General features: G+C 38.6%; 1 protein-coding gene across 2 annotated transcripts; it reads right to left on the minus strand.

Moving 5' to 3' along the window:
* cdk19 (cyclin dependent kinase 19) lies at positions 1 to 27,648 on the minus strand. 2 transcript variants are annotated; one of them, XM_079474029.1, is made up of 13 exons: positions 27,401 to 27,648; positions 22,679 to 22,754; positions 16,687 to 16,797; positions 16,191 to 16,331; positions 13,297 to 13,354; positions 11,845 to 11,976; positions 11,623 to 11,766; positions 9,414 to 9,483; positions 7,633 to 7,705; positions 6,961 to 7,058; positions 6,714 to 6,792; positions 2,268 to 2,462; positions 1 to 2,180 (listed from the first exon to the last, which is right to left on the minus strand). In XM_079474029.1, exons 1-13 carry the CDS (start codon positions 27,526 to 27,528, stop codon positions 2,073 to 2,075), a joined length of 1,413 nt encoding a protein of 470 aa, XP_079330155.1. In that variant the 5' UTR covers positions 27,529 to 27,648; the 3' UTR covers positions 1 to 2,072. The 2 variants fall into 2 exon arrangements, with proteins under 2 accessions (XP_079330155.1, XP_079330156.1); XM_079474030.1 differs by having other exon boundaries at positions 1,396 to 2,180; positions 27,582 to 27,642.
* Between the last annotated feature and the right edge of the window lie 19 nt (positions 27,649 to 27,667).

Below are 27,667 nucleotides of genomic sequence, written 5' to 3' on the forward strand. Positions count from 1 at the left end.
ATATTCTCAAGACTTTTTTATATGTATATGTATTCACCTCACTTTGACATGCGAGGAACCTCACAACAACCTCTGATTCCAACTCATCTAAAAGACAAGAAATAAAAAAGAAAAGAAAAGAAGGCTCGATCGCTTTTACCAAATCCAAAGCACACTGTGGGAAAACAAAGGCAAAAGAAATGAGACCTGTTGATACGTCACATCATCTCACACGAGTCATTTGAAAAAGATCCTGTCGTCTGTACATTGAGAAAACAGCACACACCATCTACAAAGACCCACGGCTGAGGTCTCCGGCTTCACCTGATCATGTCCGATTGAACATCAGAGGAGCGAGTCAGGTAGACTTTGATTGATACAGAGCTCAGACAACAAGAGAGGACTGGACTTCAAAACCAATAATACACAGATTATAAAAGACAAGCATATAAAACACTGAAGAAACAGAGGAGAGATGAAGAGGTAACAGTCACACAAGCAGTTCGACTGCTAGCTGCCCCGAGTAACAACACACACACACACACACACACACGCCGTGCACGCGTAGATTAAGGGTCACGACCAAAATCCTAAAACATTCCTCTGAAGGAAGGGAAAGAGTATGTGTTATACTGCGGGATATAATTATGCCTTTAGAAATGTAATATTCTATTAATAAACTCTCAAAACATAACTTGAAGTGATTGAAAAGAGAAAACTTCAAGAGGTTCCTGAAAGAACCATAGTGTTTACATTTATTCCTCTCAAAAATATAATAGTAAGACGGTTGATGCGTTATCTATGGGCACCACTTCATTTCTTTTTTATAATAAATATCACTTTCTATATAGAGAGAGAGAAAGATTAAAAACACCATATATTTTGCTTTCAACAAAGTATTTGGTCAAATTGAATAGTGAGAAACACTGGATGAAGATAACATAAAAAAATTATTTGAGTTGATATGTTTAGAAAACTGTCTATAGGAACACATAGTAAAGCTGGCACGAGCCGTTCTTTGCTCAAATCATTTGTCCGCACACACACACACACATATATATATATTTGAGACATGCACGACACCCCGTTTTGCAGAATGACGCCTTCATATTATTTATGATTTAGTTATTAATTGTTATCGTAACCAATGCAAACCGGCGGGACGAGAACGAACAGGCCTTCCCCTCATCTACATCGATCTGTGAAATGTACTGTATATCAAAAACAACACGTCTGTTAGACATCAGAAGGAGAAAGTGTAGAAAGTGTGTAGAGGTCGGGGGTCCCGTGATAAGTGCTCTTTGTTCTTCGGTCTGTAGAATATACACGTGTTATATAACACCATCCAGTGTCCCGTGGACTGTCCGTACATGCAGGCAGCTCATTTCACCGGACGAGAGATAACAGAGGCTTCCTATGTACAATTGCTCATATAATGCAGATGTCTCTGACAGAGGCTTACGATAAACCGACACGAGCGGTGAGGAAAGAGGTTTACTGTGAATAAAGATTCATTAGGATGACGTCCCACTAGACCCACACAACCAGCGCTTACATGACCTGTGTATGAAATGTAACGGCATCTAGTGGTGAGCTTGGGAAATGCAACCAACAGCCCTCCCTTTTAAAACACTACGGTGGCTGACACAGAACTAAGACGTCGTCATGTTTTGCCGAATAAGATATTCTATGTAGGAAACACATAGTTATGGATATTATATCAAAGCTTGACTGAACTCAAATCTATCCAGTGGGAGATCTATTGTCACAGGTTTATCACCTCCTCCTGTAAGTCTGGCCCGAGGGATGAAACTTGATCATTTTGTAGTTCCAGGAAAACGACCATCGTGGCTCTGAAACCTCAATCGAGTGCTGAAGGGTTCTGCGGTTGCGCTTCGGCCGATCGACACATCAGTAGAGGATTGTGGGAACTCCTGGTGTGTTATGGGGGGGTTAAACTGGTGTGTTTGTAATTCTGAAGGTGGATATTACTGGACAAGAGACATGAAAGCATTCCAGTTCAATATCCACTCATCCGGTTGTATGCGTGCGGCTATATTTCCTTTAAATACTTATGTTGGTGTTTTCCAGTCTCAGTATCGGTGCGACTGGTGCTGAGACGACGAAGAGTATCCCATAGTGCTTTGCGACTGGGTGGAGCCTTGGACGTTGCTCTGGTAACCGAGCCTCGAGCCGGAGTGCTGGAACGAGAGGATTACACGAATCGTTCATTTATATACTGTAGATGGCATCTGAGCTGTGCACGTGAATAATAACAGTTCGGGTACCTGGTATTCTGTCTGAAGGACACTGGTTCCTGAGGGGCGGGGTTTTTTGTTGGGCGGCCCCTGGTCTTGTCCGTGTTGTATGGACGGACCCGTGTTGGTCCCTGACGTGCCGTTTGTCTGCGCTGAACTCTGCTGGGATGGAGCCTGTTGCGTCTGTGTTTGCGTCTGCGCAGCCGTCTGCTGGTGCTGCTGTGTCTGATTCCGAAGGAGTTACATGACATTATTTCTGCACTTTAACAAGACATTTACATTTACATTACGGCATTTGGCAGACGCTTTTATCCAAAGCGACTTACATTGCATTATCCTATACATTTATACACAGGTATCTGCAACACACAACCTTGAGTTGTAAACACAATGCTCTTACAGTACATTTCTTACAGAATATAAATGTATATTATTAGTATTATACATTATCATTCACAAATTTCAGTTCAGTGTGTGTTCAATTTGAATAAGATCAAACCTCAGAATGTTGACAGCATGACCAGACATGAAAATCCAGATTGTTCAGATCTTTTAAACTTATACATGTAGGAATATGACCGTTATGTTGGTTAAAAGTGAATCTGAACTTGTTTTCTTTGCGGTATTTGAGGTCTAAAGAAACACACCGCATCTTTTCTGGTATTTTCACCGGTTTTCATTTCCTACGTATAAATGCAAATAGAAACAATATTTGTATTTTTAATTTGGCAGACGTAGTAGTTCCCAGAACTAAACTAAAATTCTCATTTTGACCTAAGCACACCTATAAATAATACATTTAGAAAAACTGAAATTATTTTGGAATGCTGTATTTTTCTGTGTCTGTATACACTGTGTCTGAGGCAACACGACTCAAGTTATTTTGGATCTGGTTTAGCAATTCTGTAAGTGATTTATAAATGTATGAGATGTGCATGCAAACTTTAATATCTAACAAATCATTTCGTTGTCTAAAGCAATTTCATAGAAATGTTGAGAGGTTTGGTTCATGGCTGAGAGCTTCATCACACACGTAACCTTACTGCCATCTGCTGGTCTGTGACCAAAACTGTTTAATGTCGAATACAAAGCTTGTGTTGTATGTGTATCATTCACTACAGAAAAACACCTTTATGTGAATCCATATTAATAAACTAAGCTCAACTGGAAGGATGATCGTGTATTATATTAAAGCTTTTCTAATGCAGGGAAGTCCGTTTATAACCAACTGAAAGCAGAAAGTCACATTTGATCCGTTTACTCAATGCTTTAGACTTCACATGTGTTTGAGAAAAGGACTCAAAGCTCTGATAAAGTGCCTCAAAGTCAAACAAACACGACAAACCCTTCACAAACTTAAAGGTTAAATGTCAACAACTGTTTATTTACATGCACCTATAAGTTTACACACGCCATGTGCGAAATGAATAACAATTCAAAAAGAGGAACTTGTTGTAGTATTGCTCTGAATAATATTTTATCTATAAGTAAGATGTCTGCAATTGTCATCCTAATAAATTAAGATAATAATAATACTAATACATTTTAAATAATACATTTAATAAGAAAATACATTTATAAACAACTGTGACATATGGCGTCTCACGAGGCAGCTTCGTTAAAGGCACAGTTCATCCAAAAATAATGTTCTGTCATGAATTCCTCGACCCCAGAACTTGTTTTTCTGCATTCTTCAAAATGTCTTTAACTAATAAATAATATATACAATAATGCTTTCTACTATGTTCGCCCAGAATTGTTATTTAAGAATTGTCATTCTTCACAATATTGTTCTTTGTGTTCAACCTAACAAACACATATAGTAGTTCATGACAGAATTTTCACTTTTAAGCGAGGGCTGTCATGTTTGTTCCAGTGGAGTCAGTAAGTTGTTATTAGCCGAGCGCATGTGTGTAGTTTTGAGTGTAATGATGGACGTGTGTGTTTGTGTACCTTTCAGTGTCCTCAAAGGCTAACCAAAACCTAACCATCCTGATATTATACTGCGCACAAACTAAACAAGTGTCTTAATGTGAAAGTAAATATTGACTCTGTCCAGCGCTGCAGTGTGTGTTTGTCTTCTGCCTGAGCAAACTTTACTGCTCCACAACCTGTTATTCTCTGAGAATCCTCTCTCTTGTCCTGCGGCTTTTCATTTTCACAGATATTACACACTTGCTACACAGATGATCATCAGGGCCTGTGAAAGAAATGATTCTAGCAGATGCTTTTATTCTGAATGATTTACGGATGATATTCCTGGAAATGTCTCCGCGGAGCTCAAAACCTGCACCGTTGACTGATTTTGATATAAAAAAAACGTGTTTGCATGTTTATTATAGTGTAATTCTAAGCATATCTGTACTGTGCTTCAGTCAATGTATTCATTGTTTATTTTTTATACTGATACGTGAGCTATATTCATTTTGGTGCCTTAAATTAAACTGATTTCAGATCGCCTACCCCTAACAATAATAAAACAATATGAATCAACTGTTAGTGAAAGGAGCCCCAGAACTGCATTCTTCAAAATATATTTAATGTTTAACAGAACAAAACCTATTCTGTATACAACACTGCTTTCTTCTATGTTAGTCAATGATTGCCTAGAATTGTAATTTAACAAAGGCTGGCACCGCTGAAACGCATTAGCTTGGCAAGCAGTTGGAAACATGCTTCATAAAGTTGGCTTGCCTACTGTTTACAGCGATTGGCTCCGGCCCGGCATTTGTCGCTTGATGTTATCATAAAGTTAAGAAGAGCCCAACTTTCTCTCTACGGCTCCCGGCGCCCTTTCCACCCAGCTGTCGATCCAATAACGCTCCGATCACACGGGGCGTCAGCGTTAAACGCTTGATGGAGGGCGTGGCTGACGCAATCGTCATAGTGACAACGGCCAATTAAATTGTTCTCCGGTCTTGCACGAACGCAATTGGCTATTTGCATAAGGTGATCTGATTGGCTGACGCCTGCGTTGTCGCATGAAAACTTGAGAAATGTTAGCGAGCGACGCTGACGGACCCTCAATTCAGTTCGGCAATGCATGACATCACTCCTTCAAAGTAAATGAGAAGCGTTGACGCTGACGCTCTGTGTGAATCCAGCGTTATTCAACATGTGAGCGTCAAGCGCAGCTCTCATTCAAATGAATTGAAAACGCTCACTCTGCTCCACGTGACCGCTTCTCGTGAAAAAAGGCTCGACTTCCAAATGATGTCATTTTAATCAAATTAAAGCATTTAAATAGGTTTGTTCATGTTGTGTGCGGCACCAATGATGCACAACTACAAGGCAAAGTTCATCTCAAAATTTTAATTGTGTTATTTTTTACACACCCACATCCGAGATGGGATTTCCAGGCCTCCTCATAGACATCATGGTTATAGTTGTTGCCGAGGTCCAGAAAAGTACTTAAGACGTGCTATTATATCCATTGTGGCTTCTTTGCACTGTTAAACGTGTGGGGCACTCAAGCTAATAGAGCTAATGATGGCACCTACGAGGTGTGCTTTTGGACGTGAGGGGAAAAAAGCCTTGTTCAGGTTTCCAAAGGACCCCGTGTCACGACGACGACCGCAGTGGATGGAGTTTGTATTTCCCGGACAGCAACGGAATGTTTTTGTTTGTGAACGTCATTTCGAAGACTCAGGATTTTCAAGTCGCTTGCAACTGAACTGTGTTTACAAGCAGACGCAAGCTGTATATAAGCTGATCTTTGCAAAAGATCTACGATATTGATGAAGACTTGCACGTTTGGCCCGACCGTACAAACCGAATGTGCGTGCGTCAAAGTGCTCATGAACGCACACCATACACTGACAAGACAGACAAGAATAGATCCATTAAAGTGGTTATTTTGCTTTGTTTTTCAAGTTTCTCGTCATTTCAAAACAATTCAATGGAGCCAATCTGAGCGGATGGACCAATTTAATGATGTCTTTAGTACTTTTCTGGACCTTGACAACAACTTGATACCATGATGTCTATGAGGAGGCCTGGAGATCTCTCGGACACCAGGAGGTCTTTGACATTTACACAAGGAAAGAGCACATGCAGAAATGTACTGCTATGCCAGCATTTTATTGTTCATAGCAAAGGGCTCTCTCACCTTTACAGTTTTTTGAAGGAATGAGATGTTAAGCTTCATTACTCACCCCTCAAAATCCCCCACAGAGCCCCGCCACATAACAAATCCCAATTTAAGTCTTTAACAAAACCGCCAGACTTTAAACACATGATATTATACACACCCGAGGTTTGACGCTTTAAGCATGATTAAAAAAATCGAACACCTAGCAACCACCCAGCACACCCTGGCAACCACTGAAGGTTAACTACACAGGCGAGTTCTTACATAAGACATACGTTTAGATTCTAGTAAACAACCTGTAAAGTGTAAGATGCTGCTGTAAACACAGGGGACACGTCACATGTGGATATAGTGAGAAAAGCATCACGTGTGTGTGTGTGTGTTACCTTCTCAGTTTTCTCCTCGGGCTCATCTTCATTGAGAAACTCTCGTTTGGGATAGGGAATCTGACATCCGGCAAACACACTAAAACGCATCACACACGACATAGTTCATGTTCTTCGTTCAGGAATGTCAGTATGAAACGATTCATTTAATGTGTCAAAATAGGCATTTACAGATACTCTTCCTATAGTTGAACAAAAATGACATTGGGTCTCGGTGTAGTTTTAGGGTGTGTGTGATGACTCTTACTCAGATGTGGGTAAGGGGTCCTCAAGGAAATAGGGGTCTTGCAGTGCCTGTTCCGATGTGATTCTTTTGGTGGGGTCCATGGTGAGCAGCTTCTGAAGCTACGTGAAAGAAACATTCACATTATGTGTTATCAGACAGATAACACAGTGTGTTACGCACACATACTCCGCATGCGGTGCGGAAGCTGGATGAGACACAAATTCAACGATCGTCACATATTTGTCACTTTAAGCAGAGAAGCCCAACCACAGGCATGATTGTGTTTCACATCAAATATACTTTAAGATATAATCTTTACCGGACTAAGTGTTTTTGCAACTCCTGGTAAGTGTTTAGCTTTTTCTTGCTTTCTCCCAAAATCAAAGTAATGAGATGACTGTCAAAAGTTGTGGTTTACTTTAATATTTAGGCGATTATTGGGTGAAATGACTGCGTTTTTATGTCAATCTGCGGGATTTGAGCAAGATACGTGTGCTATCGCTTTAAATCAGTCCGTGATGTACAGCTTAAATAGAGTCGATGCGTAAACGATCGCGGCACTGCACCGCAACGGCAACCGCAGCGGACGGACCGCATCGCATGCGCGTGCTGTGTGGATGATGGAGTCTGTTAACATGGGCGTGTTACGGGGGTTTCAACACTTTATCACAGTGGTCAGTATATTAAACTCACCAGGAGAAAGACTTTGCTGTCGGGTTTAACTTTGTGTTTCTCCATGTATTTGATGAGACTGCTGTTGGCATATCTGTAAAACACACACATACACAAAAACTAAATATATTCACACTATAAAACATGATGTAGCGGTCACGTCATTTACTGGTAATTAACAGTTAACAGTTATTTTGGCTAGCTGGGATGGCGTTTATTAATCACAAATATATAACACATCAAGTTTTGCTGAGAAATTACGCCCAAAAGAAGAAATGTAAGTCATTATTACTGTATGTAAAGAGGCAAAACAAAAATGTAGCTTGTGGTAAATGTCATACAGCTAAAAGACAGTATTGTCTAAAATAACACAATATTAACTTCTTATATATTAAGCTGTTGTATAAAATCAACATCACATTTACCACCACACAGTTATTTGGGGGACAAGTGATTTTACGCTCAGTACTTGTGTTATAAAGATAAACTATAAATATGAGATAAAAGCTCAAACAGGTATCTTTCATTTCAGGGACATTCTGACTGCATTCTATAAGCTTCATCACACACTGTTGTTGTCCTGCATCATATTCTTCTTCAACCGATGGTTTACAATGACAGATGACGGTAGGTACAGGACAGGCCGAGTGTGTTAAAGCCCCAGTGAAATCAAAATGAATGATTTCTTTCCTTTTATTCAAAATATGTCTTGAGGACTTCAATAAAGTGATACGCTCCCACGCTCTGACATAATTCCCATTTAGAAGAAATAAGCGTTCAAAACTGACAGTCTGGCACGTGCACCTAAAAAAATCTAGAAATTCCCTGAAACACTATCTGACCCGTTTGAGGTCAACACAGAATGTTGTATGGAAAAGGTCAGATAGAATATAGAAAAAGAAATATTTTGCATACAAAAAAGTTGACTTATAAAAAGATAAAAAGAACTTGGGGTCAAAATGACCCCGAACATCAGCGATTGGGTCAAAATGTGTTCTGAAAACTCTGTTCCATAAGATGAACATGTCTGTGAAGTATTTTAATGAAATGAGAAAAGTCAGAAAGAATCAAGTTGAAAAAATATATTTAGCATATTTAAAAAAAAATGAAAGTAGCTTTGGTGTCAATTTGACCCCAAACATAACAGGAAGGTAAATGGGGGCGTGGCCACTCGATATGTCTCTGCATTTATTCAGTTGAAATGGTGACAACACATCAAATAATGCTGTGCGTGACAAGGCATTGCAGTGGGTTTATATGCGTTCATTTTAAAGCGCTATTTATTTGATCATAATTAATGAATTCATCTTATTAACACGTTAAATTGTCAGCCATGATTTACACACAAACATCAAATTCAATACTCCAGAACCGCCCGAGTCTTTATTAATATGTTTCTGCGTTCTAACACAAAAGATTGTTGTGACATCTTACTATATCATATGTTCGATTCTGATCTCTTCGTTGTTCAGTACAAGTCATCTATTACACTTGTTTCAAAAATAAATGTTTAGTTTCATATATTGTAAGCAATTAGTGTTTGTCTTTAAATATATTTTTAATCTCTTTAAAGGTTTGTAAGGGCAAGATACACGTGGTTTTATGTAAAGAATGTTTTGACAATGACTTAAATATCGTGATTTAAACTAATCCCTGTCGGGGAACCACCCTTAAAGGTATTGTGCTGATGTGCTCCTGTGCTGCGTTACACCCATGTGAACTGAGGTCATACATTCACTAAATCACATCTGAGAAGACACTTGTTTTGATGTTCAATTTGATGAATATAAAACAACACTCACGTGGTTCGTCTGAAATCTTTCTGAAGCGTCGGATACTCTGGCATTTTCCGGATGTCCTCCCAGTCTTTATCTAGAAAAATCACATTACATTAATAGGCTAAAAGTCTGATGACTGAAAACGCCATTTCTCTCAATGGTACGATGTCGAATGAATGTGCAGTACCATTAAAACAGGGACATTTTCAAAGCTTATGTTATCCTGTATATGAGTTAACAAACTGTGTTTAAGAAGTAAAGAAATAAAGCGTTCATAGTCTTCTGTACGCTATCAAATGAATTTTGTGTATGTAGAAGACGTACAAGTATAATTTTACACAACTGACGTGTGAACACGTGATTTCGAACATGTGACTTTTCCACAGGAAAGTAGCTTTGCTGAAAAATCAAATCAAGTTTTAAATTCTATGTACATTTAAGTTTTACATGTGAATACTAAAATGATTAAATTAAGTTAATTCATAATAAATGATCAATCAAATGAACAATTAAAGATCATATGTTAACCATGTATAAATACACTTTTATTATCATACATTATTTATTTAATTATGCAACTATTGTTTACTTATTATATTATAACCTATTTATCTTTATCATAAATAAATCCTTGCAGAAATATATTTCTTTCTTCAATATATTTCATACTTTTTTGCTTATCTGGATACTGATGGACACAAAATAAAACATAGTGACTCCAGTGTCAAAATCCACCGTGCAATGTACATAAATCACCTGAGCAATCCTGCAACTCCTTCATTAACCTCAACAACATCTCTACAGACAAACAAAAACCTCCTCGAGCTCCACAGCGGCAACAGAAAGACGTCTGGGTCTTAATTCTCATGACGACATGACAACATTTCCAGCTCAGCCGGATGGACAGAAACGTTTTGTCTTTTTTAACAAAGAGAGGAGGGCTGCGTGTTATATATGGACTGCTGTACAAATACTTCTATTGTTGATGTTCAGTGCATTGAGTCTGTCAAAGTAAAACCTGCAAATGGAACAAACTTGTGTCAATGTTTTGTATAGCAGCAGATCTCAGAGTCATTCCACGTAATCCTCCATAAAAGAAACTTTTCACACTATCGGCGGATAATTTAAAAACAGCCGATGATCAAGGCCGATATGTCCTGTCTATCTATAGAGAATAGGAAAATGAAACGGATTTGTGCTCCGTACGTAGAAAATGTTCCCATTTTTCAACCTTTAGTTAGTGTGTAATGTTGCTGTTAGAGCATAAATAATACCTGCAAAATGATAAAGCTCATAGTTCAGTGCCAAGCGAGATATTGTCTTTAACAGAATTCCCTTTTCAAGGACTACAGAGAACGGCTGGATCGGACTACAGCCCTTTACTTCCCGGGTACATGATGTCACTATTCCGAGTGTTTTGAATAACCTCCGCCCACAGGAATACGCAAAAAAGGGGGTGTGGCCTTTTTGCACTTCCACAAAGAGGAGAAATAGTTGTTATGGTAAGAGGCGTAACTTGCGTTACACTGTTGTTGAATCACAACACACAATCAGAACACGTTACGTCATTCTGAAGGATGGATTTCATAGAACAAGGACGACATCCACCCGTTTTAATGACAGGGGTATAGAGAAAGATAAATTGTAACGAAATATGAACAGATGTGCGCACTAGAAACACAATCTGAGCTCCGAAAACAGCAAAAGAAGAGGTGCCTTTAAGAACCATCACCAGTTTGATGTTCAATATTAATAGTCATTATATGAATTAATAACATTAAGAAATATTAATTGAATCTTCGGTATCGGTATTTCATCAGTATCGGCAGATAATCGGTTATCGTTGGAGAAATGGAGTATCGATGAGTAATGATTCCAAGAGGCGAGACTCCGGAGCTCTTTATGAAACTGCCACTAGGTGGCGCTTCCACATTGGGGTGGAAATGCTAGCTGGACAACAGCACAGACATACAGAATGGCGCAACAGAAAATTCTCAAATTCAGTCATCAGTACATTTGATAAATCTACAGGAAATGTTGTATTGTGTTATATATGCATCAATATTAATAATATAAAATAATGTAATATTTAGAGTTTGTTTTCAAATTTTTGCTGTCACACGATGTATTCGTCAACAACCCATATATTCTGATTTATGTCCGTAATTTGTATTAATAAAGTGTTTATAAACGAGAGAAGACTGTCGTACAGTAGAGTAAAGAGATCAGTCACCTGCTGGGAAGCCCATGACACTGAAGATGCGATCTAACTGGTCATGATGGAAAGGATTGCTGGTCTTTATGTCTTCTTGTCGGCAATGGAAGATCGGTTCTGACGTCAACAGCTCAGCAAAGATGCAGCCTATTGCCCAAATATCTACAAACCAGCAACGTATATTAGAAACACATACAGGTTAGCGCATAGAACATAGAAAGGAGACAATGCGTACCGTACCGATTGCTTTGGTGTAGTGTCTCGCCCCGAGCAGAAGCTCAGGAGCTCGATACCAGAACGTCACGACCACCGGGTCCAGATCAGCCAACGGCTTTAATGGAGAATTAAACAGTCGCGCAAAACCCATATCAGCTAAAACACACAAACATCAAATCCACTTAAGCAAAGATACATAATGTACTTAAAACCTTATTCAATTCACTTCAAACGTACAGATTCAATTATTTTATAAATACATTAGCTGTGCCATCTATTTATCCATTTTAAGAACACTCTTTTCCACTAATGTCTTAAAATCAAGGAAGCGAAAATCTAAACAGATCGGGTCATTTAAGGGTCACAGAGAGGATGCAAAGGCATCATGGAAAACAAAATAAAAGTCATGTTTCGGATGCGAGGTGAAATTCAAATGGAGATGCAAATAGATGATAAATGAAAGCGGCACTCCTCGTGACTCTATAAGGCAGTAAGCTTCACCTCTATTCAACAATAGCTATAGAGGTGCACAGACTTAAACATACGCCGTTATGTACTGATCATTTTCACAAATATAATTTATATATATATAATGTATGTGTAGCACATTTTAAATGTTGTTGCATGCTTTGTGCACCGATGAATCGCATGCAGAATAAAAGTTTGTGTTTATGTCTGTTTACTGTGCATATACATTTTGTATCTATAAACACATACACACACACACACACGTGTGTATTAAAATATAAAATAATACATGTTTATATATCATTTAAATGAAATTTCCTTAATATTTGTACATGTATGTATACGAGCATGTGTTTATACATACAAAATAAATATGCACAGTGTACATAGATATATTATGTAAACACAAAAGTGTATTCTGGATGTTGAAAAGCCCTACAGCAGAGAGTTTGGGAAACGACGTTTACACGGATAACCTCATCATCAACTAACATAAAGACATGTAAAATGCACACAGATGTTGGCATAGACCTTACGTTATGATTGCAGTTTTAAAGTATATTATTAGAAATACTTCAATTATTTTTAATAATACTTCAAAAGTTGTACATGTGATCATGTAATGTTCTCATGTCAAGTGTTTTTTTGGTTTTAGTGAATGAGTGATACGGATTCACTGGCACCCAATTGACACAGAAAGACAATAGCACGTTCCCAGTGGGGTAAAAATAGTGCCCACAGCCCAAAATAGCATCTGATGTAAGACGATAACTTGACCTCTACCCGGATTGACCTGACTGCCTGTCTAAGCTCTCTAAACCTTCACCACGTCACCTTAAAACACAATGAGCGCGTTTTAACATTGTAACAGAATATCCCATCTTCTTCAATTACAAGGACACCTTAATTAGAGACTCTAAAAGTATATTTAAAATCAAAATAAATGTACATATATTTTTCAGTCGTCTGAATGATATTCCTATTCAATGTCGTGACACATTTGCTTACCGATTTTGACCCTCCCTCGCTCTCGACCCTCACCCATCACCAAGATATTGGCAGGTTTCTGAAAAAGAAACAAATATAATGTGTATATATGTATGTGTGTATAGCATATCAGTCCCTGCAGCATTTTGTGATTTTGCGACAATTAGCCAAATCTTTAGATTGTCGAAGATTTTCTGCATAATTTGGCCAAAGACGTGCCACGTGACATCCTCACATCGCGCATTCTGTCAAAACCTGCTCCAAAGGTCAAGCAGAGAGTTAACGTTACTATAGAAGGGAGATGTAACACTAACAATTTGATAACATCATCCATTGTCATCTATTCTAAAAAATTGCCTCTGGTATCCTTTCCTTCGTTTCGCTGAAGGCGTTAGCATTGGCCGTTACCCTTTTTTGTCTAGTGTTGTTCTGTGTTGTTCAAAATATTTTCTCATAGGTTCTGCAGAAGAAAGAAAGTAACTGTCATTATTCTGTCCTCTATTGTCTTGATGTTCTGGTCTAGGGGCAGAATCATGACAGACCCACGCGTTTTGTGTGGAGAGAAACATATTATTGTCAATCAGGACATAATATGCGTTCTCTCCAGTCTCGCCATTGGCCCCGCCCCTCTCGTTCCTAGTATAGCTTTCCTCCTGTGTCTCATTACCCACACCTGCCCATTGTCATCGCCATTGTTAGTCTCCCTATTTAATGCCCTCTTGTCCATTGTCTTGTGCTTGTTTGCTGTTCAAAGATCCCTAGTTTGTTGTACTTGTTTCCTTGCTTGTGGTCCAGATACCTTGTTTGTTTCCTTGCCTTGTCTTGCCCTGCCCGTTGCCATTCCTATCCTGTTTTGTATGACGTTGTGTCTTTTTCCTAAAATTTAGTTAGTTTATTTTTGACCCCCTTGTGGGGCATGTTTGTTTTCTATTTTGTATTTTAGATTGGTTCTAGTATTGCTTGAGATCCCTAGTTTTGTTGTACTTTTTTCCTTGCTTGTGGTTCAGATACCTTGTTTGTTTCCTTGCCTCATCTTGCCATGTCCATTGCCATTCCTATCCTGTTTTGTATGATGTTCTCCTGAAGTTAGTTTATTTTTGTCCCCCCTTGTGGGAAGTGTTTGTTTTGACATAGCATTAATTAATTTTCATTGTTGGGTGACTTATTACTTTAAAAGTTCATGTTGAAGGATTTAGATAATAAAATTGTTTTAAAAAACCTCTGGCTAAGAAAATATATTTTTAGTATTATTGCGTAGTCAACTCCTTATGTAAAATAATTGTTGATGTCTGCATATCCCTATATTTAGACGGGACTGTATTTGTGTCTGACAGACATCTGCATGAAGCACACAGCCATAACAGCCACTTTGTTTATGAAAATATTCTGTTTCACAGGCTCAGAGATCCCTCGTAAACGTCGCTCTTGTGACTGAGGTCATCAGTGTTATAAAATAGTTTTCTGTAACACTAGAGTTGTAGAAATTTTTATATTCCACAGTTGTAGAGTAACTTTTTTTATGAAATTCTATCATTCCATTGATATGTCTTCAAGAGACCACTGTTTAATAGCGCATATTTTGTGAGCCATTCATGTGCCATTAGCAACGGCAGAAAAGAAACATAAAGAGAATGACCTCCTTAACGTACAGGAGTAAATTACTATCATAAATGAGTGTTTTCGTTCTTTTCTCAATCATAAATTATTTTATACCCTCTATGTGGTCAGAATAATATGGAACACTGAATATAGGACAATAAAATGGATGATAGAAACACAGAGCGCTGTGACAGTGCTGCATGAAGCTGTTGCATCAGTAAGCAATGTGTCAAAGATGCTCGAGTCTCTGTCCTTCTTCCTAATGAGGGTTTGTTGCTAGGGAACAGCAACCATCTCATCTCGCTCGTAATTCACTAGGCAACAACACAACACAGTTTTTTAGCTGTACATTACAATTGTGAGCAAACCACCTCTGTATACAAGTAGAATTAGTTAAATTTTCATTATCATTATAGCACAATTCAAATACCAATGACCAATGTCAAAAACAATGGTATCTTGGCTAAATAACCCAAATAATATGGAGCATACTTGTTTATCCAATCCTAACATACTTTTGTTATTTTCATTTAACTTCTTTTCGTTTAAGAAGGAGACCCTTTTATGTTTTAAACGCAAACAGGCCTGCAAATAATCTGTGTGTGCTTCTTAGAAATAGACCCGAGTGGGAGCAATTAAACAGTAAATGAAAACAAAGTAGGGCCGAGAATTGAGCCGCGAGGCACACCCTAAGTAAGAGGTGTTGATCCAGAACAGAGATGAGGAATTCTGGTCCTGAAGGGCCACTGTTTTAAGAGTTTAGCTATAACCCCAATTAAACACATCTATTTAGTTTTCTATGCAAAATATTTAGACTAAAGCTGCAATTCGTAACATTTGCCTTTCTATCACCATCTATGTTTGAAACATTAAATTGCAGCTTACTTTACGTACTGAACATCAGTCAATGATTTAAAAACGGATATTACGAGCAAAATCGTAGCCGACAGCACAATATATAGATCGCTTTGGTAAATGTAAACACAGGCCTAAAATAATTTCCTTTTTCAATTTTTTTATTTCACACATTAAGTCTTAAAGATGTTTAACATTTCGATTCAATTTTAAACGTCCTGTTTGTGTGGATTGAAGCTTTATTGACGTTATAATTCTGCATTTTATTTCCGTATTCATTATGCCCTCCTGCCTAAAGGTTTTTTTGAGTTTTACATGTGATCGATTTGAATTGAAAACTGCCAATCTTACATGGCCTACTGATGCTTACTATATGATAGTGCCCAAAACTCTGACTGCCCCAAATGTTCACTTCGGTGCACGAGAGCTTTCGTAATCCGGTTCAGGTACTCTGTACTCACCAGGTCTCTGTGCAGAACCCAGTTGGCATGCAGGTAATGGATCCCGTCTAAGATCTGGTAGAGTAATGACTTCACCATTCCCCGCGGCAGCTGCATGGGCTTCTTGTTGGCCTTCGACGCCCGATGAAACTTAATGATGTGCTGGACACAACACACAACAGGAACATGAGAGTGTTTGCATGTGTGTCAGTGTGAATGTTGGATTTTTCCAACCCACGCTCGGCCAAAATACGGACAAACCGAATCATTGGGTTTAAACGAACCTTTACTGGATAGTTTTGGGTCAAGTACGGACTTTTTCTATGTTCAGTTAAACCAATGGTTGGATCTGTCCCAAACAAGGGACGAAACAACAAACCCCAAATCATTTTTAGAGTACAATATGATTTATAAACTATTGATGAGTTGACTATAGGAAATGTTCAGACTAGAACATTAACCAACATATTCCAACCATACTGGTCAAAGCAGCAGGGTTGTGTGTGTGTGTACGTACCCACAGATCATGCTCGGCATAGTCGAACAGAAGCCAAACTTTGCGATCGCTGTGAGACAAAAATACTTTTTGCAGGGCGATGACATTCGGATGCTTCAGTTCTCTCAGTAACTGTAAAACACACACAGAGACGTTTATCTCTTCTGTCACTGTTTCCGATCAACACATTTACAATTAAAAAATCTCAATCGTGCTGACAAACGATGCATTGATTCTAGAATGTCACAAAAGTAAACAAACCATTTGTTGAAAAATAATTGGACAAACTCCATGATGTTGAAAAAACAAGACGTCGCAGGTCAACCATAAAGTTAGGCAATATGACTACAGACAACTTGTTTTCTTAAATGTTAAACCTAGAAGGTAATGGGGTTGAGTCTCACGTTGGTTTGAAGGTAACAGTAACCGCAACGGGTGCAAATGCCTTCAAATGACTCACCCCGTAAAATTGTTAAGATTTCCTGTGAGATCAGGTTGAAAATAAAACAACTAAATGTTAGTGTCACAACTAAAGCAAACTGAATTAAAACATAGTAAATATTTTTTTATTCTAGTTTTCAGATGACAGATAACCTGTTATGTACACTGTACAAAGGTCACGGGTTTGATTCTCCAGGAAACACATGATAAATGATACAAAATAAAGTTACATTTGCTATTAAATAGGCATTTTCTGTCCGTCTGAACAAATGATCAACTAACAAACACACGAATAAATCCCGGCCTCAACAGACAGAACGCTGTGTAAACAACAGCAGTTTGTCATCAACTTCCTGAGTCATGTTGTGTCGTTCTGAGACTTCAACACCCGGTATAGCTCCACCCGAACAATGAATGTTGTTATGCGGTTGTTTTGAGCCGCGGGATTACCCAGAGCTGACCGTGACACTGCGTAACTCTGACTTCAGTTATTTACAGCATCTTGCTATTTACAGATCAACAAACTAAAGGTATCTGTGATAGTCCGGTGTCGCTGTATATTACTAGCACGGTTATCAGATAGCAGTGTTTACTCATTTAGTGAAAACTGCATCGAGGACTGTATACTTTTCATGACACTGTAGATTGACAGACGTATGAACACACACAGAAATCGCTGTTGTTTTATTCAACAGGAGGCAAATAAACCCACTCCTGAAAATCAAGACACAAGTCAGTCTTTTCAGACACAACAGATTTTGACGTCCACACTCCCTCTGTCTTTGGTTGTAGTCTCATATTCATCATTCCATTACACTCCTTTTTCTCTTGTACCACAGCAAATATTTGTGTGCTGAAAGAATTTCCGAGCATAATCGCTTTCATTTAGACAAACACGCAAATCTTTAAGTGTTGCAAACACAAACATTCCTATTACTGCTGGTTGACGAGTTCCTCTCGCAGATAATCAGGTGGGACGGATAGTATCACATCTGGCGTGCTGTCCCGGGGCGGGGGCTCAGAGATTCTCGCCAACTCGGAGCACCTGCCCCTTGACCGGTGAAACAGGTTATCGGAATATTGTTTGGTCTGGATCCAAGTACGTAAAATTTCTTAAAATGTTACTTAAATGAACGTGGCGTACGACATTGCAATGCTTAAAGATTGTAATGTGCAGATGTCTTGTTGATTCAACGTTATACTGTAGACAGCGAGTTGTGATCAGAACGACTCGTAAACAAATGACTCCTTTGAACTGAATCGTTTAAACTGATATAAAAGCTCAGTGAACCACAAGAGAACGCAGGATGTGTAAGACTAGTTAATGTAGGTGACTGTTGTGGGCTGAAACGTTAGTCGAAAAGGATAAAAAGCTTTATTTGATAAAAAACTAAACATTTCTGTTTGGTTGTATTAAAGTAGTTTTATTGAACTTAATTGCCATTTTCATCTCATTTTAATGTTTTAATATGTAAAGTGTTTTGTTGAGCCACTTAAAGGTACGGTAGGCCTACGTGTGCGTGCAAGATCAGGTTGGAAAAAGCCTGGAGTGTCACTAAACCTTCAGATCTGTCTGGAATCAACATGGATCTTTCTGACATTGAGTTTCGTGTTTATGTTGATTTGTTTAAGCAGCTCCACCTCATTGAGTTAGTGTGTCTAGATGGTTCATGTCTTTGAACACCTGTTCCAGGTGACATGTTTCAGGCGTCAAATATGAAGATTTCCGAAGGAACAGATCTGTTCTTTCATTAAAATTCAAATAACAAGTGAGTCAATGCTGAGGAATCTGCATAACAGATCATTACAGTTTCTTGTTTCTCTTATATTCACAGCTTATTTTATTATGATGAAACACATTTCTTTGTGCGGTGAACTTACATTAAATACTGTCATCAAAGTACATTCTTCTAAATAAGAATACAAAATTAAACCGAAAATAAAACGCACAATGAAATGAGTCCAGTAGATCAAATTGAGAGCTACTAGTACCTTTTGCTAAAGTCTCATTTCAGATGTTTCTCCCGAGAGAACAAAAGTCAGAGATGTCAACAATGTGTCAAACTGAGCTCAGATTCCTCAAGTCTCAAATTAGTGAAGATCTCAATATGAACTCAAACATTTCTCATCAAATCTACCCAAACCCAGATCTATATTCATTTATATCTCCTTACTCTTCACTATCATTTGTTTCTCTTTTAATTTCTCCTAAACAAGATTAGAAGATCAGAGACTGTGTTGATCCTTAAATAAAACTCAAGTGAGAACTCTATGCAAGAGCAACATCTGAGAAATAACATTTTCCTCCGGGACAGCAACTGTGCCGTGATGCTCATGAGCGTTGCCCCGGGCAGCGGAAAAGACTGAATGAAGCAGATCATCATAGTGATGCACCTGCGCTCACCTCGAGAGGAATAGAGCGCTCTATCTGGCCCTAAGAAGAGAGCTGAGACCTTCACTTACTCCCTTGGCCGTATTGTCTCTAAATAAAGATGACTCCAGGGATCTAACACAGCATGTCCGTTTCCAAGCCTTTCCTCTCCATGTGAAAGGCAGACGACGAGAGACTCACATTCATCTACCACATTATATCCAGTCAATTTCCCTGTTCGGCCTATGACATAATAATATCATTACATGTTATATTTCATGGTCAGTTGACACGTGTTAAACGGATGAATTGGGTCCAGGTTAGAATCACTGTCTTGCAGTGTCATACATGATAGAAAGAACTAAATGTTCATTATATAGTCCAGAAATTAACCACCCTGACTGTACGTGAATGAATTGCTTGACAATTTAAGGATCCAACAGAATTACAAAGTTTAATCGCAAGCTCTTTTTACTACTTATTATTGGTTAAATATTTGCAAACCTACAGACAGGTGTGAAAAGTAACCGATAGTAATGTCCGCTTATATGAAGGTACAAGATGTCTGCCCGAATGTGACTATAGATGCACACAGAAATCTGTGATCTGTGGACAGGATTCTGAAAAATGGCACGCGAAGCAGCAACACACGCAACATGACGTGACATGCCTTTCGTAGCATGGAAAAACAATAATGTCAGGACAATGTTTACCTTCCATTAGTCGTGCGATAACAAAGGGACCGGTGTCATGGGATTTGGGGAGACAACAGTTGTGTGACTGTGATGGTCAAATGATCTTACTTAAGACTTTCAAATAAGGCAAAGCAGCTTTACTGACACCCGGTGACATATCCAGGGCTGAGGCCATGGGGCACTTGCCCCCTCTGAAAGATGATTGGCCCCCCGGTGTGACCCGACCCCTCTAATTGCCTGACAGGCTGTTGATAACACATTTAAATCATAATAATCAGATGTTGTAAGTAACACGGTAAGTTTATCTCATTCGGACTGAACACAACATGTGCATGCTGTGAGCTACGGTGAACTCTTCATCTACAGAGAACGATTTTTTGTATTCCACGGGGTGGCGCAACTTTTCCATTGTTTTTCTATGTTAGCATGCGCTAGACAAGGGGTTCCCAAACTTTTCAGCCCACGACCCCCAAAATAACAGTGACAGGGACTGGAGACTCCCGCTATCCTCCAAGAATACAAACATTAGGCACAACTGAGCCTATGCACTTATTCGCTTTATCCAAACACACGCGTAACAACGACACAAACGTTTTATAGTTATTCACTCATTACATTACTTAATTGTTATACATAAACTATGAACTATCATTACAGATGGTCGAAATTCATCAAAGTGAGCACTGATGGATGTACTCTTTATGCAAACGTCGGCCTCTTTTCATACCTGAGGACGAGAGCCTTTCTGACTGCGGCCCTTCTCCGCCCTCCTCCGCTGGCCTGCCTGCGTTGCTTGGTCGGTAATAACCAATGTTTCATTTCGACAAATAAAAATATCCTAAACGTGAAGCCTGAAAAATTATCTGAATGCACACGGGACTGTTTAACATGGTGCTGTAAACTGACTTGCTTCATCTAACCTATATGCTGTTGGTAATGTTGTTAATGTGACGTAATCACCTCAGGGTTCGTGATCGAGGGGGAGGAAATTCCAAAGGCTGATGGCTTCTTATTTCCATTGTTTAATTTTTAACTTAACAAATTTTTTTATATTTAGTTTCACTCATTGATTAAATACGCTATTCTCATAATAAAAAACTGATTTCGGGATATCATCTTGGAACCCTCGTGGCCTTGCGACCCCTTCTTTGGGAACCCCTACTCTAGACAGACGTGTCTGGCCGTTCGCACGTGTCGTTTGGACAGCAGATGATTGTGCCCCCAGTGGAAAAAAGTCCTAGAATTGCCCCTACTGACTGCACATTTTTTAATTAAAGGGGTCATATGGCACAAATACGTGTCTTTGATGTGTTATTAAGCTGTCCATGCATGTATTAGACGTAAAATTGCTCAAATGTAAGTGTCGGAACAAAAGATGTATTTTATCTAGAAGCGAATGCTCACCCAGACCTGCCTGAAACGCCTCGTGTAACCACACCCCCACAAATCTATGTCACTTCATGGTATGATTTGACTAAGACCGCCCAAATGTAAACGCAACAAGTCAGGTGGGCATACCTGTCAGTACAATTGCTTTGGAACCTGATGTCCCAAATTTGGTAAGAGGCGTTAAATTACCGTCACAGTTTTCGACCAATCACTACGCACTGGTCAACTGGCCAATCATAGCACACCTCGCTTTTCAGAGCGATGAGCTTTGTACAAATAATCTGCGCGTTTCAGAGAGGCGGGGCAAACATGCACGGTATGTGGAAAATACAGTGTTTTTAAACCTTAAATCGTGTATACACATTGCATTACATCTAAAACAAACGATAATATTCGTTTTAGCCGTGTCATATCACCCCTTTAAAAGCTTTAAAAAAATTATACATTTAACTTCAATTTTCTTTGCATCACATTGCTTTTGGCAATACACACGGTTTCACAAAGGAAAGAAGCATGAAATCATGGAATTAAACAAGACCCCCCAAAGCTTCAAATACAGTTTTCTACTTTTCAGATTTCAGTTAGACAAATCTGCCTTTTCATTTAACTGACTTGAGGAAGTTATGACCAGTCTTGAAGAAAATAATGAGATGACTAACTTGTAAGACTAGTCTTATGCAACCGGCCATCCGCAAGGCTTTCGAGACTTCAGGATGTGATTTAATTAGGACACATTCCAGACGCTTCTTAGCATGTTAGCCGCGTCTCATCTCAAGTTAAGTCCGTTGTTTGAAATATATAAATACAACAACCACGCTCACAATGAGAGGATTTTGCGCGGGAATAGAATATATGATTCATATCCGTTTAGACCATCCAAAGATTAAAACATATTCAAGATAGATTGTTTTAACAGATACCAAGCAATATAGAGCCAAAATATAACTTCCACAGAATGTAAAATATGTATGATTGCTTTGTTGAATATTTTACATGTTTGTTTTTTTGTGGTGCCAGCTTGTATTTACAAATGCGGAAGGACACCAAATGACTTTCTTTGGCAACCCTACGGGTATAATTCTTTAAAGCAGTGCTTAAAAAAAGTTGTGCAACTCACAGCGATTTCTCTGCAGGCAGACATGGAGATCCCAGTGCCTTCTATCTGTTTCAGGGCGTACTCTCCCTCATCTCTCCTGAACAAAAAAACACAGACACAACATAACTAAAGGAGGAGAAGACATCTCAACGGTTTAAAGCTTTTTTATATAGGTTTAGTCTATTTTGCGAGTGAAACTCGTTTCCCAGCTGCATTGAGTCCATATAACTAGATGCGGACTTGTGGACGCCAAATTCTGGTCTGAGTGAACGAACAGCACAGCTTAACATGCTTTGTTACACGCGTGGTTCTCATGGATTTTTCAGCATCTGCGCTGTATGAGGACATGAAATTCATCTTCACAGTTGCTCTGAGAGTTTATTTCACGAACATTTTACTGAGTGAAGCTATGTGAAGTGAAGCTATCAAACACACTAAAAAAAACAAGCGTCTTCCAAAATAATAGTTCGGTTAAACATTTTGTGGACAAATATATTACTTTTTAAAAGTAAAAATTAAAAACAGGACTTTGAATTTTTTTACTAATTTAGGTTCATTATGCATAAACTGAAGTTAATCGCTTACCTTTGAAATTATTCTTTCGATTTTTATTTATGTTTCTTATTTATATATTTGTATTACATTTTGAATGTATTATGGCAATGAAATGTACTAAATGCGTTTAGTTTTCACAGATCTTAAATATCAAATAATTTCTAAAAATGGAAACAAATGAGTTGTTTAAGAGATCAGATCTTATTTTCTCTTGTATATTTAGTATTGCTCTTTAATAAAGAAAAAGTACTTATTATTAAAACAGAGTTTGAGTTTAAAAACCATCAGTCTGTCTGAAGAAATATGAAGACGTGTTTCAGTATATCTATATTTCAACCAATATACACACTTTTGGACAAAAAGTCCCGTAATTAAAAAATGGGAAGAGACGAGTAAGAATGTCTCTTACCAACTGTACCTGTCTTTCATGTTACATAAACACAGAATATTTTATTTCAATCTGAATTGGATCATTCAAACTTTCTTCTTTAGGCACTACATGTGTGTGATAGTCATAGAGATGCGCTTCAGAAATATGTGAGCGGATGGGAGACAGAGATTGTTTATTTTCTCTTAAATTACGAAATCACAACGTTTTGTTGTTAGTGTGAGTGTAGACACGTAAAAGAAGACAACTTACATTATCTAATAATGTCTTACATACATGTGTTCTCCCAGATATAATGGAGTATTTGAAGTCTCTTTTGCTCTGATAAGAAAAAAAGTGAGGTAGCGGCATCCGTCAACTTGGATGTTAAAGGGAAGATAATCGAAATGGGAATCGGCTTGAGAAAAATTCTGCGGTTAAAGGTTCTGAATTTCGGTTTCGAATACTTTTCGATTAATCGTCCAGCCCTACATTTCCCCTTCTTTTTTGAAGGAGATAACGTATTTACAAAACATGTTCTGTAGCGAAGTTTGTCTGCTTAGGGCTACTGTAGAAACAATGTGTAAGGGGACCAGCGGTGTATGTTTGTAGAAATAGCTCATTCTAAGGTCATAAAAACATAACGCATCATCATGTAAGATCTTTCTCCCACCAGAAGACATAGTTTTTAACAATTACTGCTTTGGATAAAAGCATCTGCCAAATGCATAAATGTCAAGATAGAGCATTAGTCTATTTAAGAGTGCATTTTCTTGCACATTTTTTCCCTCTGGGATGTTATTTAAAATCAATAAACTTAAATTGCAGTAAAAGAAATGCGATTAATATTGACTGAAAGGATAGAAATCTGAGTTTTCTGTGCCAATGTGCAGCTTGCAAGAATTCAGGAAGTTTCATTCAGAAACTGTTCTGCTGCTTTTACAGGGGTCATGTGATGCCATCGTAAGGTCCGTTTGTATTAAATGAAGTGTAAGTTAATGTCTTTTGACAGTCTTTTCCATCTGCTCTCTGAAGTAAACACTCAGTTTAGCGGCTGCTGCTCCTTTAAGACCACAGTTTAAACTGTTATGTTGGCTAACACCTTTAAACAGGAAATAAGTATTAACAGACAGAACTAGAAAACATTCAAGTCTGATCCTGAATCAGCTTCCCAAACACAGCAGCAGCACGTTTACTTACAAATAAATATTCATGTTACACACACTCCTGAATTCTTCAGTTATCTCCCATACAAAACACCCACACAAGTGTGAAATCAAAGAAAACTCCGGCAGACAACAGTTTGCTTTGAATAAAATTGGTGTTTATACTTAAAAGAAAGTTCACATTTCTGAAACGTACAGCATGTTGTTGTTACAATACAATGAGCTGTTTATAAACTGAATGACATTGTGAAGACCCCTTGAAACAGCACACATACAAATACAATGCATCCCCTAGAGACAAAATGAACGTTTTGTGTGGCTTTGTGATCGCCCAAACTACATACAATTCAAAATTATTTTCAGTTTTTCTGAATTTGTTATTTCTAGGTACGTGTTCAGGTAAAATTATCATCTTTGTTTCATTCTGTGAACTACAATTCTCGCAAATTTTAAATAAAAATATTGTTTTCGAATTTCAATTTTCGATTATTTGGCAGAAAATGAAAACCAGAGAAACTGGTGAAAATAACAGAACGGATTTAAGCAATTTTGAGCGTGGCATGGTTGTTGGAGGCAGACGGGCCGGTCTGAGTATTTCACGATCTGCTAAGTTACTGGGATTTTCACGCACAACCATTTCTAGGGTTTACAAAGAATGGTGTGAAAAGGGAAAAACATCCAGTTTGCTGCAGTCCTGTGGGCGAAAATGCCTTGTTGATGCTAGAGGTCAGAGGAGAATGGGCCGACTGATTCAAGCTGATAGAAGAGCAACTTTGACTGAAATATCCACTCGTTACAACCGAGGTATGCAGCAAAGCATTTGTGAAGCCACAACACGCACAACCTTGAAGCGGATGGGATACAACAGCAGAAGACCCCACCGGGTACCACTCATCTCCACTACAAATAGGAAAAAGAGGCTACAATTTGCACGAGCTCACCAAAATTTGACAGTTGAAGACTGGAAAAATGTTGCCTGGTCTGATGAGTCTCGATTTCTATTGAGACAGTCAGAATTTGGCGTAAACAGAATGAGAACATGGATCCATCATGCTGTGTTACCACTGTGCAGGCTGGTGGTGGTGGTGTAATGGTGTGGGGGATGTTTTTGGGCACACTTTAGGCCCCTTAGTGCCAATTGGGCATCATTTAAATGCCACGGCCTACCTGAGCATTGTTTCTGACCATGTCCTTCCCTTCATTCAGAAGTGCTACTCATTCATTTAGATGCAGTGCTTCCCCCTAAATAACATTATTCAAAAAACCTAGTGTACTTGACCCAAATACAGCCAACCATGCATTAAACATGACATATGTTCCCTCCAGAGGTTGTGCTACAAATAATCAGTCACTTTCTATCTATTTTTAACCTCGAGCATGAAAATAGATTATTATTTCATTCTTCTAAGCATTGTTTTACAGTATGCTGCACTCAACAACAAATGACTCTCCGCTTACTTGTTAGAACAAGATTTCTGCCGTAGACGTGTGTAAATCTTTGGTTCAGATGAACACAAAAAACACTTTGAGATAAAAGCCTCTTTAAATAATCATCTTATAGTCTTGGCACCATACATGCTCTAAAAGTTCTCTTGTGGTAACATCAAAAGAGCGTTTGTGATGAAAAGGTTCCAGTAACATTAACGCTCTTTTAATCAATTGGAACATTCACAAAATATATTTTTATTAGCTAGGATGACCCCACAGCACTCAATTCTAGTATTATTGTCCTAGTCGTTCACTAATCCTGCTGTATGTTGGTGAGGCATCTTATTGCGTCATCTGTTGTTCTTTTGGTACACAGATGAAGAACAACTCTTTTTCAGTCAAGGTTCTACTTCATTAACTCGCAAGTGACGATAAGCTCTGAAGATATCTTATAAGGCTGCAGAAGGCCATGCATGTTCTCAGGAACATACCGTCTGTTCTTAAAAAAACATTTGTATTCCAAGGTTCTCGTTCAAAGTAAGATAATAATAAGTCATGGCTACACAGCTAAAAACATTCTTACGTGGTTGAGACAATATGGTTCTGCCCATCTCAAACAGCATCGCCGAGGTCATGGGTTGGATTGCCAAGCACGACACATAGTTGTAAAACCTACCAAAAGAGTAAATGTGACTTCAGGACATGACAATGGGCTTTAGGTGCCATTGAAACTGGGCCACCATCCAGAACATTTACTCTCTCTCTCTCTCTTCTGTAATGAAATGAGCCTCATCGCTCCATCAAACCTTTTGAAACCACCACAAACTTCCAATATTCTCCTTTTCTTTTAAATCTTTTCAAACTTGGCACTGTCATACTACGAGTTTGGCATCTACTAAATGACTTCATGCTATGAAAACATGAACTTCTGCACATATGCGTACACACGAACAAACAATTACACACGCTTGAGCTCGTGCAAATACGAACATAACTACACGTGCAAATCATGCTTAAGTGACATACATGAGTAAGACAGACAGACACACATGGTGCTGGTGGTGCTGGTGGTGGTTTGGGGGTGGACCGCGCGAAGTGCGCACATGAAAACAAAAACAAGCCCGCATGACAGATCTCTTCCGACACATATGCGATCACCCCGCAAACAGCACAAGCGCACACAGTGAGTGAAACGCGTCGATCAAACGCGTGTCGCGCGGATCTTACCCGTCTTTACGCTTCGCTTTATAAACATGCCCGTACGTGCCGCGACCCACTTTACAACCTTCATATTCAAACAGATCCTCCACTCTCTCCCTCTCGGCGGCGAGCTTCGTTTTGAAGTCGTAGTCCATTTTAACCCATAAATATTTCTTAATTTACAATAAAATAAAATATTAATTATTACATGCATTGATTAAATGATCCGTTCGTTTTATTACCCCACCATTTCCTTGTTTGGGATTTTGGTCAGCTCCGCTTAATGCTCACGTG

This window comes from Barbatula barbatula, assembly GCF_947034865.1.
Source record: "Barbatula barbatula genome assembly, chromosome: 15".
NCBI classification, from domain to species: domain Eukaryota; kingdom Metazoa; phylum Chordata; class Actinopteri; order Cypriniformes; family Nemacheilidae; genus Barbatula; species Barbatula barbatula.